The following is a 19,603-nucleotide window of genomic DNA, read 5'->3' as shown; positions in this document are numbered from 1 at the left end:
GACTGTGCATCCTTTCTGAATTGCTTTTGAAAATGGTTTCTATTTATGTATTAATTTTTGCAGAGATGATATGACACATTACTGTGAGTTTCAGTTTCCCAGAACCAAATTTTTATCTCAGATGCACAGTACGTCAATCCTAGGAGTTGTTTGGAAGTCACTTTTTGAGATAAATAGCAATGCTCTGGGACTGAGAATGAAATCTGGCCCTTCTAACTCATTTATTATTTCTATGACCAGAGTCTAACGTTTATAAATTGGTAATCCAAGAAAGGAACTTATAGCAGGAAGCAAAAACTTTATAAAACCCCTTCACCAGTTCATTTCCCCCGACACCTGGAAAATACCAACACCGTAGGTCCCATTTCTTAAAAAAAGAAAAGAAACGTATTTACACTGGTAAAAATTCTAACATCTGAGATGTTTCTTGCTTGACATATCATTCCAGATTCTGTGCATTTCTTCTGGAGAGATCTGATGCACGGTGATAACTCGGCGATACCTACACAAACTGTAGGCCATTTTCCAGTGATTGAAGCCACTGTTCTGGAAAGGATGTATGCCCAGCTTTCGAAGACACAGTCCCACATATACATCTTCAAGGTGAAGCAGCCTTGTGTGGAGTGAGGTCTTGTAAATGAGTTCAGCCACATCGGCTGAAAAGATGTAGCCAGTCCCCGAACAGAATGGTGGGTAGTTACTGTCTGGGTACAAATCCCTGGGCATATACCACTTACTGCGGACGTCCCGAATCGGTCCTCCATTAATGACATAGCCAGTAAAATACCTTCTTCGTGGCTTGGTGGAGGGTTTCAGTAACTTATAAATAAGATTGTCCATGTTTACAAAAATGTCACTGTCTGTTTTCATGACATACTTGGCTTTTGAACAAAAAGTGGCCACCCATCTCATCCCCATTAATGTTTTGAGGGTAAGGTTATGGTAGGAGTCAATGAAGTCCTCCACGATGATATCATGGAAGATTTGGCTCTCCTGCTCCACCATCTGATTGAGAACAGGATCAGCATTTTTGCCCAGGAGGAAGAGAGTGGCTATCTTGATCCCCTTAAAGTTGTTCTCATCCCCCCACGTCTCTCTGATTGCCTGACGGGCATCAAATTCCTTGTGAGTGGTGCTGATGAGGATAACAAGAAAAGGAATGTTTTTCTCACATTTATTGGGCTCGTTGATAAGAAACTCAAAAGAATGTGGGTTGATAGGTCGAGTTCTTATGTTGCCAAAGGTGAAGTTTTTCCTGGCAACTGTTAGGTGGCTGAATGGTTTGGAGCCAGTGTAAGAAGAAGTAGGACGAGTTATACTCAAGTACCAGAGAGCGCTGGCCCAGCACACAACTGTCAAAACATATAAACAGGAGACCTTTGAAGCCATTGTCTTGAGAACACGTCTATTCCAAATATTGAAGAATATACTTCCTTGGCACTAGTTTCTTTTCATCTTCCAAAGGCAGCATATTACTAATAAATCTTAAAGTTTGATAGAGAAGCATGAAGTGGAGACTGTCCATGGGCCTCGGTGGCTGTCTGTCACCTCTGCGCTCACTCTACTTTCTTCCAAATCTGATGGAGGGCTCCACGCCTCATAAATGTTCTTCTTAACTCTGCAAAATCAATAAAGTACAGTTGTCATTTAGATTTATGTCCTCATTCTACATCCTTAGATAAACATAATAAGGGTATAAGACTTGCCCACAAGGATTAAAATACACATGATCATTCATTTCCACCAGTACCAAAAACTTCCTGTCATAACCATCTCCCCTTTTCCTCTCTTCTTGATAGAAGTTGTGCATGTATATTTATACCCAATTAAGAAATACATAGATTATAAATTCTAGATGAAGATGAAGTGGAATATTAGTCATTTTTAAAAAAGAATTCCCCCTCTTCACACGAGGTTTTTTTTTTTTTTTTTTTTTTTTACAGTGAAATACTTTCTGGCACTAAAGTCTTCTTTCAAGATAGGAAATCTCACCCATGGCCTCATATCTCTTTTCCAGTTTCCAAGTCTGAGCTTTTATTTGCTTGATTCTGGTGAAGGAATTGATTCTCAACATTTCCTTGCCTTCTCTAACTCTCTATTTGAATATGTGTTTATCACACTGGAAAATCTCTTCTAATGCTGTGTCTCTCTTGACTCAGACTTAGAAGTAATTCCCAACTGTTCCTCCTTTTCTCCTTACTTTGGCTCTCACCACGCTTAGCTCCTAATTCTAGTTTTCTATGACACTTCATGCAGAGGATATGCTGACCTCTCAAGCATGGAACCCATCACCCAAGTGACCTTTCGGACAGCTGGCAGCATTTATTTTGGAGTTGATCTAAATGGTGTCCCTTTTTATGGTTTTCAACAATTCACCCATGTGTTCCCTTGATGAAATTATACTGGCCCTTTTAATTTTTTTTTTTTACCTAGTTGCATTTGCCTATAAATCCAACATGAGTATAAGGAGAGGAACAATTGAGTTTGGGGGCCACAGATCCAATGAAGATGTGACGGAGACTTCAGCTGGTGTTCAAATTTAGTTTTCCTTTGGAACTCTCATTCTTTCTAGAACTTCTACTGCTTTCTAGAACTTTTAAAACTTCGTGCCAGTTCCTATATGCCTGTTTATGAAGTCCATTCATGTAAAAAATTGTTTCTTCCTTTCTCATTAGAGCAGAATGTGGGAGTCTTGGAAGGCAGAGATAGTAGAGAATAGATATCAATTTTAACAAAGTCTGCTTCAAAGAAAACTATGTGCTTACATGTACAGACTGTGTTGAAATAATTTAATTGGGAATATAGATTGAAAATCATGCTTCTAAGCACAATAGGCATAATGAAATAAAAATATATGATGTGAACAGCAGAGACAATATATATATCTTCTTGTCTAAGCCAAGAGCTGACTGTGAATATATGATCCATATGAGACCAGCAATAACTCAGTGTGGTTACCATTCTAACTAAATGAATATTAGAATGGCTTCAAGCAGCTTGACTCTAGGCATAGTTAGGACTTCATCCAAACCATAATAAGTACTTTCTAAATATAGGCTCCTGTATCCTGTCCTCCCGGGGGAAATTTCTGTTCTAAGGTGCACCATAGCTGATAAAAAAAGGATGTGATGTGCAGCAAATTTTGAAACTTTAAACAGTAAGCAAAAGGAAGTGAGAGAAACTAGGAATAGAAAAAAAGAGCTTCTTAGCTTGGGATATACAGACATGGATTCAATTTCAATTACAAAAGGTTATAAGTAAGTCCCAGGATGGTACTAGAAAGCAAACTTTCTCTACCATTGTCTTAGGCCATGTATCTGATTCTTAGTCTACTTTTGTCATCATATTGCTCTGTCCTCTTGCGTACTTTCCTACTGCATTGTGAGCCACCTATTAGTAAGATGATAAGGGCCTCCCCAAAAGCCTCTCCTGGAAGAGGCTCCTGTCAGGTAATATTTGGGAGCCAGTAATCAGGCTATTAGAGGATTTTTCCACTTTATATTTTGATCTCCTTTTTATTGTTCCTTTCTCATCTCTACAGAGTTCATTTCACAAATTATTATCTTCTATCTCTATGGTTAAGCCTTCATTCAACTCTTGAATTTATTCATTCATTTGTTAATCCATGCATCCATCAATCAACCAATTAATCAAATGTTTATTGAGTGCCGGTTGTATGTGAAGTATTGGAAAAACAGAAACAGAACCCATACTCTTCCCTTAAAAAACTGCTAGACTAGGAGGAAAGGTTTCAAGTAAATGGATAAAATGGTGGAATAAAAATTTACATTAGAGGCTACTGGAATACACAGGGGAAGAATGCTGGGTAGAGTGTGGAGAGCAAGGTTAAGTCCTGCAGACTGTCCATAGCACCACTCCAGAGGGTGCCATTCACACAGGCTGTAATGTGAATGTCACTCCTCCACCCATGCCAGAGTCAAACAGTGAGGAAGTCCTGGGGAAGATGCTATGGCAAGTTCACTAAAGGGGAGCTAAGCTGAATCTTTAAGGATGGCTAGAAATTATCTGGCTGGGGGTCAGGCATTCTGGGCAGAGGAAACAGCATATGCAAGGGCATAAAATGAGAGAGAGCATGGTGTGTACCAGGACTAGTTGAGTAAAAGAAGAGGATAGGATGATGGGGAGAAGGAAGTGGGAGGGCAGGTGGAGAGATTAGCAGGGGTCAGATGGTGAGTGGTGCTCAGACACCATCCTGAGCTGAGTAGCTAGTTACCCATCTGTGAAATCTAAAGGGTGTGAGGGAGGATCTTATCTTCCCCAAATCTTGTTCCATTTATTTATTTATTTGTTATTTATTTATTTATTTATTTTGAGACAGAGTCTCGCTCTGTTGCCCAGGTTGGAGTGCAGTGGCACAATCTCGGCTCACTGCAAACTCCGCCTCCTGGGTTCACACCATTCTCCTGCCTCAGCCTCCTGAGTAGCTGGGACTACAGGCACCTGCCACCACGCCCAGCTAATTTTTTGTACTTTTTAGTAGAGACAGGGTTTCACTGCATTACCCAGGATGGTCTCGATCTCCTGACCTTGTGATTTGCCTGCCTCGGCCTCCAGAGTGCTGGAATTACAGGCGTGAGCCACCGCGCCCGGCCCCCTTTATTTCAATAGCAGTTCACTCATTCATATTAAGGATTTCTCCTCTTGCATAGTTCTATTTCTTAGAAGAGTAAGCGAGAATTTGTTTTTGTTTTGTTTTGGTTTTTGAGATGGAGTCTCACTCTGTCACCCAGGCTGGAATGCAACAGCGCGATCTCGGCTCACTGAAACCTCCTGGGTTCAAGTAATTCTCCTGCCTCAGCTTCCTGAGTAGCTGGGATTATAGGCGTGCATTGCCACGCCTGACTAATTTTTGTATTTTTAGTAGAGACGGGGTTTCACCATGTTGGCCAGGCTGGTCTCCAACTCCTGACCTCAGGTGATCTTCCTACCTTGGCCTCCCAAAGTGCTGTGATTACAGGCGTGAGTCACCTTGCCCAGCTGAGAGTTTGTTTTATCTGATACTTTTCTGTGTGATTTTTCTAGGGGAAGGGACTGCATAAACATAGGTAGCTGGGAGGTTTAGAAGGAGCTAAAAAAGGAGAAATATAATAGAAATACAGGAGAACATTAAAAAAGTTTATAAACACTTTTTTTTTTTTAACAGAAGAATGAGCATTCCTTTCTGGACAGGTAATAAATACAATACTTTTTACCATTATTACTGCAGCTCTCATTTTAAAAGGCCTATAGGAATCACTGTGCTGTGTGCTGCATTCCATGCCATTCTATTGTTTATATTTTAGAGTTTCATTCCTCACAGTGTTAAAAGAGAGGTACAATTTTCTCCATTTGACAGATGAGAGAATGGAAACTCAGAAACATTCAGTAGGTTGCTCAAGATCACACAGCTAGTGAGTGACTACATGAACAGTCACTTCCAAGCTTCCTAAGGCCTGTTGAGACATAGGCAATATCTTGGATAGGAAAGCCCAGGGTGTCAGGGAGCACCTCAAGCTGCTATTCGCCCAGTGATATATGCAATTATTATTATTATTATTATTATTATTATTTTTTTTTTGAGACGGAGTCTCGCTCTGTCGCCCAGGCTGGAGTGCAGTGGCCGGATCTCAGCTCACTGTAAGCTCCGCCTCCCGGGTTTACGCCATTCTCTCGCCTCAGCCTCCCGAGTAGCTGGGACTACAGGCGCCCGCCACCTCGCCCGGCTAATTTTTTGTATTTTTTTTAGTAGAGACGGGGTTTCACTGTGTTAGCCAGGATGGTCTCGATCTCCTGACCTTGTGATCCACCCGTCTCGGCCTCCCAAAGTGCTGGGATTACAGGCTTGAGCCACCGCGTCTGGCCATATGCAATTATTTTTTATTAACTTGTTAATATAGGATCTCACTCTGTCACCCAGGCTGGAGTGCAGTAGCACAATCACAGCTCATTGCAGTCATGACCTCCTGGGCTCAAGCAATTTTCCTGCCTCAGCCACCCGAGTAGCTGAGATTATAGGCACATGCCACCATGCCTGGCTAATTTTTTAAAAATTTATATTTTTAGTAGAGACATGCCACTGTGTTGGCCAGGCTGGTCTCAACCTTGGCTGGGCTCAAGTGATCCTCTGGCCTTGGCCATCCAAAGTGCTGGGATTACAGGTGTGAGCCACCACTCCTGGCCTCTGCATTTATTTCCTAGATGTGCTTCCATTTCTTGGAATTTTTCTAGTTCATTCTAGTTTCCTACACACTGTGCTATAGCAATTCTGTAGGGATTCCTGATAATCAAAAAGTGCAAAAAAGGATGGTTTGCAAAGAGCACATTAAAGTTTGAAGATGCTGAGGGCAGGGTGGGGAAGCTGAAACTGTTAAAGAGGTTTAGAAACACGTTGCAGGTTCTTTTCTATGAAGACCTGAAACACACACACAGACACACACATGCACGCACACAGAATCACTATTTCTACTGACCTTTTTTCCTGTTGTCTTCAGATGTGAGAACAAAAGTAGGCACAGTATTACATCTTAGACAATGCTGAATGAAAGTTAGAATCTACTAAATCCTCTGTTAAAAAAAAATCAGAGAATTTGAAGTGTGAAAAGAAACTCTCTTAAAACCTGAAGAGTGGCTAAGGACAATAAGAACTCATAGCAAGGGAGGCTAAAAAAGTAGCCTTTTTGCTTATAACCAAACCGATTTCTCAGGTGGCAAAACAGTACAAAAAATATGCCCATGGGCCGGATATAGTAATATAACTAAAGACAAGAAAGAGTAGCATCATGCATGGAACTCTAAAGATTCATTTAATGTATATTGGATAAAGTAGTTGGTAATGGGTCAGTATGTCTGTGGTTACTCCTTGAGTAATTCTGACTTGTGGTGTGGATTTTCTGTGTCTCAGTAGCCTTAAACATAAAGAGAGGGCAAAAATAAATCTGTTTCATCTCCAAATACATCTCAGGTATTAACAACTATTGCCAAATCATTTGAGCTTCTGGGGAAAGGGTTCTATCCAGGCAGATGGTATTATGATACAAAAAGTGGGATCTGTTGTGAGTGAGGGGATTATGTCAGTTCATCAGTTTATGGTTTTAGATCCTGAGGACATATATTGATCAATTCTTCTAAATAAATAGTATTGCTGTTAGTGTTTTGGTTTGTTCATCCAGCTTAGTGAGTATACTGTACCGGATTTTCTGCTTGAGAAATCTGTCTCCTTCCTGAAAAACTCAAAGCCAAAAAGCCCACTGAAAAGGAAAAAAAAAAAAGAGAGAGAATACCACAAAAGCAGAAACCTCTGGAAAGTTCTTTCAGTTTTACAAGATTAAAAAAAGAAATCCTTTTTAACAGACCAGTTAGTGTATCAGTAAAACAGAAAGTTGCATGTGTAACACTTGTCATTTTCCTCGCAACTTCATCACAACCACAGACACTGATGACACATTAACTTGTCATCCATTAAATACAAATCTCTGTAAATAGACACATTCAACTAGAACACTTGAAAGACTTTTTCCCCAGGGGCCTTACTGTATTTCAGATTACCTCATTCAGAGAACTCTCCAGTAACTATCCGCCTTCATCTTTCAGGAAGTTAGTGGGGCAGAATTTTCAATTTAAGAAGCACATATTTCTCCTGGAAACTGTATGGTAGAATGTCTGTTATTCTGAATAATTTATTTCAAGAAACCCCCAGAATTGCTGAAATTCTTTTGTATAGCCAGAGGTAAGGCCTAGGAGTGGGTGGGTAATGTGTCTCTGGTGAACTGTGCATTGTTTGGGGTGCCAGCTTCATGTCCATCTTCATGGTTCAGGCAGTGTGATGGTTAATTTCATGTGTTAACTTGACTGGGTTAAGGGGTGCCTAGATAGCTGCTGAAATGTTACTTCTGGGTGTGTCTGTGAGGGTGTTTCTGGCAAAGATTAGCATTTGAATCTGTAGGCTGAGTAAGGAAGACTGCCCTCACCAATGTAAGAGAGCATCACCTAATTCACTGAAGGCCTAATAGGACAAAAATATAGAGGAAGGGCTAATTTGCTCTCTCTGCTTGAGCTGTGACATTCATCTCCTCCTGAGTTCAGACATCAGTGCTTCTGGTTCTTGAGTCTTTGGGCTCAGACTGCGATTTACAACATTGGCTCCCCTGGTTCTCAAGTTTTTGGGTTTGGACTGAAACTATTCCACTGGATTCTTCTTGGGCCTTTGGCCTGCAGACAGTAGATCATGGGACTTCTCAGCCCTCATAATCTCATGAGACAGTCCCTCATAGTAAATCTCTTTCTCTGTATCTAAATATATCCTATTGGTTCTGTTCTCTGGAGAATTCTAACCATAGGCAAGTACAAGTCAACATTGATTTCCTATGTCTTGATTGCCAGTTACACTGAATTGGCCTGGCAATCATTTGAGCTTCCCTTCACCATGGGCAAGGTTGCAGGACCCTCACCAAGCAGCTTGCTTCCATTCTCTGGTGTCTTAAATAATGTCTCTAATTTCTTATTTCCCTTGCATTGCTAAATCTACTTCATTTGTTCATGAAGGATGCACTGAACACTACTAGGTGCCAGGCAGTGAGCTGGTAAGACATCTGAAAAATGTTGAAAACAAATCTACAAATGAAGTAGATTTGGAAATGGAAAGGGAATGCAAATGTCTCCTCTCTCTTACTTTCCAGGAGAGAGAGGCAGAAGATAAACAAATGCAAAAACAGTTCCAGGTAGTGGTAAGTAGGGTAATCGGATAGGGACTAAACAAAGGTGGGATGGGGGAGAAGGGCTACCTTAAATTAGTCACTCTCTAAGGAGGTGACATCTGAGCTGAGAACAGAATGACTTGCTATCTCTGGTTCAGTCTTTGAATCTTTTACTAAGTTTTTGTCTCCTTTGCTTGGCTTTTTTTGATTTATGCTATATTAGGAGCATCGTTTTGGTTTTTGACCTCTGCCCCTCCCTGTTTTTTTGGTGCTTGTTAAATCTTCGTGTTTCCCAGCTGTGGCCATTCTGCCCACTCCTGCAAACTCCTCCAGCCTCCAGAGCCGCAAGTTATCTACTACTGTATTATTTTGCTAGAGCTACAGTAACAAAGCACAAAGGCTCCTCTATTTATGATTGGGTTACGTCCCAATAAAAACCTTGTAGATTGAAAATATCCTAAGTTGAAAATTCATTTAATACACTTAACCTACCAAACATCATAACTTAGCCGAGCCTAACTTAAACGTGCTGCCTGGTTGGACAACATTATCTGACGCAAAGACTACTTTATAATAAAGTGTTGAATAACTCACAAAATTTATTGAATGCTGTACATTACTTGAAATCATGATGGTTTGGCATCATGGTAATGTCAAAAAATCCAAAGTCAGCTCACCAAAGTGGAGAACTGTCTGTACTTTGCTCCACAAGACTTCACTCCTTTACATTTTAATTTTCCTGATTTGAGTAAGTAATTTCTTGGGTTTCGGTAAACCAACTTTCAAAGGGTGAAAAATTTGTAATTAGCATTCAAAGAAGAATGAAGCACGAGTGTGAAAAGGGATGCAAAATTTGTTTTATTTTTAGGTTAAAAGAAAAAGAAAAGTCAGTTGAGATTCTTAGGAAAACTAAGACCATGTGAAGAATATATTATAGTTTAAAGCAGTTCCTTGCTCCTGCCACCTTCTTTTCTCTGATCCCTTTAAAAATTCAGAATTAGTTGAGAAACTCAAGCTGGGATTGAGGCACATTTCCAAACCAGCAGTTCCCGATGTACTGGCTTGGTTTTGGAGGATATAAACAATTCTCCTGTCTCACTGCAAACTACTACTATATCTTATACTATCTCAAACTACTACTCAGAATAACTTCTGTTAAAATTGACTCTGAATAACTGCTGTTATTAATTGACTCTGAATAACTTCTGTTAAATATTTACAGATCACATATGGCACACACAAGTGGCTTTAACCTAAGAGATTTGCATAGCAACTTTAAAAACATGGTGAAGGAAGATAAAGTGGTTGAAAAAAAAAAAACCTAGCATTAACCAGCTAAAAGGGAGGCAAGACAGGAAAAGAAAGAGTGCATGTGAGAGAGACAGAGAGAAGGGGTTAACTATTTGTGCTATGAAATGGCCTTGAAATGAGTGAGGAGCTGGCTGTATAATACATCATGATATTGAAAAGGGGAAAAGAGATCCTTTCTGAAAAATGTTTTGATCTCAAATGACTTTCCTTGGAGGTGGCATATGAGTGAAATCAAAGTATCTCCATTCTGTGGGGAACAACAGAAACTCAGACTGCAACAGAACTAATTGATAAACAAGCCCCAAGGGCCAGAGATTCTAGCTGGCTGCATTAATTTGGCATATGGTTATTTTGATACCCAACTCCTCCCCTTTTTTCACTCTTATAATTATGCTGTAAATAAGCACGGGAGAGGAAGACATAAAACACTATTAGCACTAGATAATGGTCCTTGAAGGAAGAATTTCATAAACCATTATGCTATCCAGTTTGCTAACTTACTATCTCTCCAAATCACAGAGGGCTGACTCTTTCTCCTAGCCTTTCTTTTAAGTCAGCCTCCTTGGCTATTTAAGGAAATCTACCCATAGAAGTTGAAATCCCTGAACGCTCATAGGAATAAGTGTTCTGACTCCTCTGCCTCAGATAGACAAAGAGCTAATTTGTTCCTTTTAAAAATTTAATTATGAATCTTTTCCAAGAGACCCCATAATTGAACTTATCCAACTTACTCATTTGCAATAAGGCAGTGGTGTAAAGCAAAAGGTAATATTCATCATGACTTGGCAGTTGAAATCATTTCCCTCCCAAATCTGGAAGAAATGATTTGAACCTTTCTTTTTTAGTTCAATATACCTTGACATTTATTGAAAAGGTCTTTATAAATCCCTGCCTTGGGAAGAATGGGGCCAACCTGAAAGAGGAATGGTTGGGATAAGGATGTCTTTGTGTGTGTGGGCCTAGGGCTCTTGCTATTCTGAAAGCCACACTTTATTTCACTGAGGAGAAAGTACACTTCAAATTAGAAGGGAAGATTATAGCTTTCTTCAAATCAATGTGTTGCCCTAGTTCTAGAACTCAGAGAATTTTTTAACATCACTACAATCCTCTCAGGGAAAAATGAAAATGAGGGTATTTCATTATTTTGAATAAATGCTTGACTTCCTTTACAGTGATGGGTATTGCGTCTTGACTGCCTTATATAAGACACATTTTTAAAGCTAGGCAGAGCAATCACTTATTTAATCATTAGAGCCTAGAAGCCTGGCAATGTGACTGGGCTTCGGGTGGGGCTTCTCCACTGGGAAAGGAAATGCCAGTATTTTTTATTAGAAATGTGGAAGAGGATGAGAGGAAAGACATCCTACTAATATAAACAGCAGCTGGGAGAATTTAAAAATGATGAACTATGTGATAACAAAAAGAGTATTCATTTGGCCCATTATTTTGGGGGAGGCTGATATTAATGGATATTCTTAGAAACCAGAAAGCTGCTAGTGTATTCACTATCTAAAATTTACAAAGTCTAGGGAGGTATTTCTCAGCTCACCACAGAGAGGTGGTATTATTTTAGATCACATTTCAAAGAATAATATTAGTGCTATGCAGCGACTGATAACGCATGGGACAGACTTGGCGATTTTTCTTTTCTTTTGTTTTGTAACTCAATTGTTCCTTTATGTAATATCGATTTATTGGAATCCAAAATAGCCAAAAATAATTTTATGTAGCTGCTGTCAGTGGAAATTATTTTGTAGGCAGTCAGCCTTATGGCATTGGAAGACCCAGATTCAAGTTCTAGATTTTGAATCATCAACTCTGAAGCCTGTGCAACTCTATGCCTTTGTTTCCTCATCTATAAAATGAGAATGATAATGTCTGGCCAGACTTTGCTGGTAAGAATCACTGTAAAGATCAAATGAGATAATGCATTTGAAAATACTGTATAAGCCAAATGGTGCTACATGAACACAAAGTATTATCATTACTAATGTAAACATGATAAATAAAGACAAATTCAGAGAGGATTGCCTGTAAGATGTTTCGTAAGGAATGATCAGTCAATGCATCTTGACTAATTGGTGCAAAAGCAGGTTTTGGTTTTTGTTTTTAACTTCGCTCTTGCTCAAAAGAAAAAAAACTTGGCACCTCCCGTTGACTGTTTTCATAGGAAGTTTTCAATTTTACTTGACACAGCCTATATAAAAAAGTCTTGCACTTCTGTTAAAAAATGGGGAGGATATATACAAGTTGGAGGAAATGTCATTATGACTATTGTCATTACTAGCACTAATGTGACATAGAATTATGCTTTTCTCAAATATAACTTTAGGATATTAAAAATCTACCAGATTTAAATAGCCTTCTGAATAATATTTACATAGCCATAATTAACATTCTGTGTATATGAAAACAGCCTGAAATGGCTATACCATGATTATTTCACAGAGGTTTAAGACAAAGCCACCATAAAATATAACTTTGTGATTTTGTGATTTTTTTTTTCTTCATAGGCTTGTCAAGGTTGTAATGAAACTTAATCCGAAGTGTAATCTTGCCAAGAGAATCATCATTTAATCACTTAATGGAGGGACTTACCAATTTTCAGCACTAGAATCAGATTTATAAATTGTTCTAGAAATGCACCCAAAGGAATGCCTGGGTGACAATGACAGATAGTTTTATTTGGCAGAGTAGCTTTTTAACCAAGCCTTTTTGTTTCTGAAGTCTGTGGTTATGTGTACAATTTTCCTAAATTAGTACTTACTGGCCAATCAGATGAAAATGCTGTGCTTTGTTTTGTTCCCTTGCTCAGTCATTTATGTTGGCTCTCCACGGTCCTCCCTGCTGCCAATCTCCAGCATTGCTTGGATTCACAAGCTACCCACCAAACATTTGCTCAGCTTCACTCTTGCCGGATACCATTTTATGCTTGAGATTTCTATTTCTAGGCATTCTCCTCTTTTACAGTTTCCTTTTGTCTAATGATTCTTATTTCCCCTATGGCTAGAGACTCAGCCTGCCAGTTTTCATCCTACTGGTGCCTTGAACTCTTCACCACAGTCTACTCACATTGCTCTTGAAACTCTTTCAGGCTATGCTGGACTCTTCTCATTTGGACTCTGTGAAGAGGGATTACAATCTTAATCTCTCGCAAGGCCTTTGCTTTTCAAAGCAAAGGAACTCCTGTTCCTTTATCACTTCTCTATGCTCTCTTCCCCACTGCATCAATTCCGATTACTATCCATCATCTGTATTTTTACTCTTCAGCCTTAAAATATTCTGGGGTTAAGGTCTCATAATCAAAGAAACTTGAAGGTAAGTTTGTCTCCTGGACAAAGCACAGGGTTGTCAGCCGACAGAAACCTGGTGGTAGCTCTGCTATAAAACCAGACAACCTCTTTGGAAATGTTTTCCCCTTAAAAATATCTCTTAGTTTCAAAATTGCATTAATCCTTATGGATCAGAAATTCTGTCACTAGTACATGCTTTCTCAGCCCCCTTAATGAAGGACTTGCTTATATTCTGTGTTTTTAGTCTCTCCATTTCCATTGGCTCCTGTTTTGTCTCTAGAAGTGCTTGTCTTCCTTTGCTTAGAAAAATAACAAGAACAGCAAAACCTTCCCTTGACCCTGGCATCACTGCCAATTACTGTCATGCTTTCCTCCTAGGTTTCATAGCCAGGGGCCTTAACTGGGTACTCTCTCCTGCTTTTTCCCATTTCCTTACCTATTTAACTCCTACAGTAGATCAACATGGCACTTGATGCTATTCTCTAATAAAGCATGCAACTTTCCCAGTTCAAGCTTTTCTGGTCTCAGTTGCTTTGGACACACTGAGTCACTCTCTTCTTTCACTCCCGCTTTGGATTCCTTCCGACTGCACCCTCATGTCCCTCTGCTCACTTTGCTGGTGGTCCTATGTGTTTTCTTCTCTTCACACCTCCTCAGCCTGCTTTTTGCAGCTTCTAAACCAGTGCTCAGCCCTCCTTCCAGGCTCATCAGCATGGAGTACTCATGCTCTTGAGAATAAGACTTCTGCTATTGACTCTCCAACTATGTTCACCGGAAAGGTGGATCAGAGACCAATGCACTTTATAGCCCTGCACATTTTCAGCACTGCTTTCTTTCTCTCTTAAATGGTACAAATGTAAGTTTATACCAAAGGAAAGAGAAGTTTGGTTTCCTTCTGCTTTTTGCTCTTGTTTTTCTTAAATAGGAAACATGTTTTAGAACATGAGTGTTTTGAATTAAATTTCTTGGACTGGGATGTTTGTATCATAGACAAACTTAGTAGGCATGTAGGACAAGTTTTGCTAATGACAACAAAAGGTCAAAAAACAATTCTGTAGTTTTTGTTCACCGACATAGATGTGAGTTTTATTTTTCTTTATATTTTAGATGTCAGCTTGTTTCTGAAATTGTTAAAATGTTGTAAAGTCCCATTCAAAGGATGTTTTCACTTGGCCCTTTAGAGATGACTTTCCGTGAAATTCTGAAGCTATTTTTTTTTTTTTGTTTAAAGACTATTAAAGAAATGCCATTTTAATAGTCATTTCTTCACCAAATTCTGAACAGATGGTATAGATGTTTTTTCTAAGAAATTCCAAGCTATTTGCTTTCCCTTCCCCTTAGTAGATAATTTGAAAGTCCATCAGACAGTTTGAAAGTTTGGTAGAAGTAGAATTTAGATAAGGTCTCTAAGTATGACTGGAAACAGGTCAGTTGTGAAAGGAAATAGTCCTTGTTTTAAACACATGAAACCATACACACTATCAGAAATCAAAGGAAAAATATCTCACTTGCCATTCTGTATATCTATATAATCAAAAAGTAACCATTTTCATAGCTGAATGGATTACCAGAGCACATATTTTTGAAGACTTGTTAAATCAATGTTATGTCATTTAGTAATTATTTCTTATAAAGTAATGTTAAACAGTAATTTCTATTTAATCAATACCTTCTATATGTGACATTCTATAAAATGCTTTATAAGCATTGTATACAATCTCACTAATAATTACTTCTACTAAGAAGTAGGCATGGTTCCCATTTTACAGAAGAGAAAACTGAGACCTGGAGAGGTTAAGCAACTTGCCCCAGCTTTATATAGCTAATGAGTGATTTAACCTGGATTTGAACACTAGTCTATCAAACTGTAATGTGTAGGTCTATACACCGTATTCTGCATTTCACTTTTTACATGGTTGTCAGAATCAAATTTATTTTCTTATTTCCTTTAATTATCCATGAATTAATGTGAGAGGTAGGGAAAATGTACTCAAGCTGCTGTGCATTTCACCTTGTCTTAAGGGTTCATCTAGCTCTGAGCTTCTCGGTTTCAAAATGTAGGTGTGCTAGTATTTTTAAATGAAAACTGGACAGAGGATGAAGAATTCATCCACATTCACTGGGTTACTTCCTTAACAATATTAAGATATCTACAAAGCCAAACCAGTAATGACACTTGCAGTTCATGCAATCCCAGGTTAAAAGGCAACAGTTGGCTGGGCGCAGTGGCTCATGCCTGTAATCCCAGCACTTTGGGAGGCTGAGGCAGGCAGATCATGAGGTCAGGAGATTGAGAGCATCCTGGCTAATATGATGAAACCCCATCTCTACTAAAAATACAAAAAAACTAGCCAGGCATGGTGGTGGGTGCCTGTAGTCCCAGCTACTCAGGAGGCTGAGGCAGGAGAATGGTGTGAACCTGGGAGGCAGAGCTTGTGGTGAGCCAAGATTGCGCCACTGCACTCCAGCCTGGGCAACAGAGCGAGACTCTTGTCTCAAAAAAAAAAAAAAAAAAAAAGGCAACAGTTGCTTTTAAGGTATATTTCTATTAAGCTCTGAGAGCCAGGTGAGCTGCTCATCTCTACTACAATGAGGCACTCATTTTATCTTGGGAAGAACCTAAGAGATGGCATCAGAAGGCTCTGCCCCTTACTAGTGATGTGACTATGGTCAATAAATTCTCCACTTATGGCAGATTTGGCAGTTTAGCCAACTCATCTCCTGTTTCAATTCCCCCTTAGCTTTTCTTCCTGGAAATGGGCCAGTTGTAAAAGAAACTGACATCCATAATGAAGTCTCCCAGGCTCCTTTACAACTAGGATAAAGGGAAATGACCTAGTTTCCACCCATCGGATACCTCTGGGCAAGACATAGATGGAGAAGGGAGCAGCATGAGATGTTTTCTGGTTATTTGGATGCTCCAGAAAACACATGGTGTGATTAAGGTCCCTGGTTCTACTGAAGCAGCTATGATAGAATTTGTAGCCTCCAAATGTAAACATCACAGTTGTGAGTAAAGGCAATAGAAGCAATAATGTGTCCACTAAAACAACTCCAAAGAATTATCAGGTACTTTTTCAGCTGCATTGTTCATGGCCATGTCATTCTGGCTGGTTAGTTAATAAATACAGGTCAAGCCCTTCAAGAGATTCCATGAGCTCCTTGACAATTTTTGATAAATCCCTTTCTCCTTAGCCTGGTTGAGTAGATTCCCTTGTTTACAACTCTTAGCCACACACCATTGTCTCTATTTCTTTAAGTATAAAATGAGATGAAGATAATTTAATTTACAGGCTGGCTGTGAGGTAAATCATAAACTTTAGTATGGCACAGAGTTTAATTTTGGCTATTATTAATTGCTGGTCATTTTGGCATTGTCCAAGAAAAATATCAACCACCATAAACTAAATCAATCAATCCCTACTGTGCTCATCCTGGAAAATGCTACTTAGCATTGCCCATGTGAGAAGCAGCACTTTGAATTGAAGATTATATCTGAAAACCCTATTTTCTCTTTTCATATTGTCTAAAAATGGCATGTGTCTTTTGACTGGATGTCACGTGGCCCTCTTGTGAGCTTGTCCTGGATGACAACTGATTATCTCTCTCAGGGAACTGAAAACCACAGAATTTTCATTTTAAAGTAGGCCACCATAAATGTACTCTCAAAAATTGCTGAGAATTTATTTGGTTCATTTATTGTGATGTGTTAATTTGTATTTATAATTACATGTGCCAACATACATGTGCCTGTTGGTGAGTCTGGAGACATGCTGACAACTTATTATTCTCTTTCCACTTTTTGGTACTGAAAACCACTATGCTTTTGTTTGCATTTATTAATTCATCATATTTGATAATCCCACTATTAACATTTATTAACATTATAATAAATACACAAATGAAAATGCAAATTTCCTACCACTCAGGAGCTTCAAATTATATTAACTATAATCTACGTGGGAAAAAATAAGGAATCATAAACAGTACCACTTGTATGATACTACAATTGAAATAGTTAATTATTGATAAGGATAATTGTGTTAGATTCTTGGAAGAGACAATATTTGACTTGGTTCTCAAAAAAATAAATAGAGAAGTCTCAATAGGAGAAAAATCGATTGTGTGGGAGAGACATTCAACGGTAAGGTAAGAATATTTGCTAAGACATAAAGGTGTTAAATTATTTGATTTATTTCCAGAGTAGGGAGCTGTCTAGTATGAGAGAATGCTGGAATCATGGTAGAATAAAGTTGAAATTGAGAATGCGAAAGGAGGTTTTGATCATCTGAATTTTTTTCCTTCACTATACCTACATCATTGTTTCCTTCAGTAATCCTTTGTAGCTTTACAATTGATTGTATTTTAGGTTGACTATTTCCTTACATCAAATGGGAAAATAATAGGTTAATTTTTCAACTGCTTTGAACTGTGACTCTTCGATAAACTTTAACCTCTGTAAGGGCAAAGATTTAATGTGGTTTTTATCATTATTTTTGTCACTCTCATTACTATTTCTATCTTTATCATATTTGCCTTAGCATACTAGCACAGTGCAAGAAACATTGTTGAAGAAGAAATAGAGTAAATGGCTTCCAGATAGCCCAAAACAGTAATTCGTCATCCAGTATTAACTTCAACAAGAGTCCTTTGCTGAGATATCATAGAAAAGTGGACTATATTCTAGAGTAAGTATTTATGTGATGTGCTGGAAAGGTGTATTAAAAGATGTTTTATATTCATATTTTGAGTATACAGTACCTTTTCCCATGCCTAGCCCTTTTCACTGTGCCATTCAAGGCAAATTTCTGCCTCTGATTTAATTCTTGAACTCATATAACTTCATTACATTTCTAGATTAAAAATAAATTTTCCAATAAAATAAAAGTTCCTGTGTTTAGGAAAATAATCCTAGTGGAAGACGATAAGCACGTGTGCACACACGCGCGCACACACACACACACACACACACACACACCCCATCATGAATAAAAGAGACACTTGGGAAACCTAATACAAAATCTGAATCTTTTCTGTGATGAATATTTTTCAAAGTTTTTCACAGGATGTCAACTGTCAAATCCTTGAATTATTCTTTCCTAAATGTCCTTCTGAGCTGATTTTTAATAAATTTCTGATTTGCTGTTGTGGTAGGTCATTTGTGATTATATCCATCTTGTCCAGTAAGAGCAGTAATGTGTAAATTGCCTCTCTAAGAAGTGATAAAGTGATGCAAATGGTGCTTTTCACCTTGGGTGACCATAGCCACAGTCATTATTTGCAACAGCTGCTGTGCTGTGTTCTTCTCTGAAATCTCCTAACAAGATGCTTTACCTCATGTCACACCCAAGCTACTGATAAGAATATATACATTGAAAAGTTTGAAGACAACATAACTTCACTGCCAAAATTGCCCTTCCAGGAAGTTATCAGCAGAGCTATTGGTAAGTTGGTTTTAATATGCTTGAAAACTCTTTACATAGGCTATTCACTGCCAGACTGAAGGAACAAATTGCATTTCTGGGTAATAGGAGTGGGGCGAAGAATAACCCTCCAGCAACTGGAAAGTTTTCAAAGCATGATGCACAACAGCAATAATGTGCTCCGTGTCTCCCCAGGCACATGTCAGTCTCAGAAGGCTAGTAGAGAAGTGCCAGTGCTTCTGGGTCCCTGAGGAACTCTAGGGGATGGTTCCTGGAACAATGGTCAGAAATCAGGATTATTATTTATCTTCTACTTGGGCTGGAGAGCTAAGCACATAAATAAATGCTCAGTAGAAGTAACACAGAAGATCTTCTAAGTGCTTCCTTATAGCCAGAGTGTATTCCGATATTCTTATTACTTTGGGTAGTGAGGTGCTGATGGGTAGAAACAATGAGTTAAACAATGTTCATCAGATTTATTTATTGAAAGACTGCTTAGAGTCTTTAATATGATCCATTCCTTTGAGAAACTCAAGACGGAGACATAACATGGCTTACAGATTTTTGTTTTTACTCACAGCTTCTTGAGAAGACAGTTTGGGGTGTCATGCCCTAGTGGACAGTTAAGATGTTCCGTGACTTCCTTTTTGGAATTGTAAATAACTATCATCACTTTTGTGTTATTGTGTTTTTTGCTTTTTAAACAAGAGGTCTAATAAAATGTGGGGCTGGTTACCACCTTTTGGTTTGCCTTATGGGGTAAACATAATCATATGTATATTTTTTTAATTCTTGTAAATTTAGTAGCTTATTATTCTTGATTTTTTAAATGTCTCTCTGACAGTGTCTTTGACGACTTTATTGCCTTTGAGAAAGCTTTTGT

The 19,603-nt window shown here is 38.7% G+C and overlaps 1 protein-coding gene across 1 annotated transcript in view; it reads right to left on the bottom strand.

Moving 5' to 3' along the window:
• Positions 1-202: 202 nt before the first annotated feature.
• B3GALT1 (UDP-Gal:betaGlcNAc beta 1,3-galactosyltransferase, polypeptide 1) overlaps positions 203-19,603 on the bottom strand; it is a 49,555-nt gene continuing 30,154 nt past the window's right edge. The window contains exon 2 of the mRNA XM_011958043.1: positions 203-1,618. Coding sequence (XP_011813433.1) covers positions 409-1,389 — 981 coding nt within the window. The 5' untranslated portion in view covers positions 1,390-1,618 and the 3' untranslated portion in view covers positions 203-408. The remainder of the gene's footprint in view (positions 1,619-19,603) is intronic.

The sequence above is a fragment of the Colobus angolensis genome, unplaced genomic scaffold, assembly GCF_000951035.1.
Source record: "Colobus angolensis palliatus isolate OR3802 unplaced genomic scaffold, Cang.pa_1.0 Scaffold456, whole genome shotgun sequence".
Classification (NCBI taxonomy): Eukaryota; Metazoa; Chordata; class Mammalia; order Primates; family Cercopithecidae; genus Colobus; species Colobus angolensis.
Note: the sequence above shows the minus strand (reverse complement) of the source record. Positions and strands in the feature narration are given on the sequence as shown.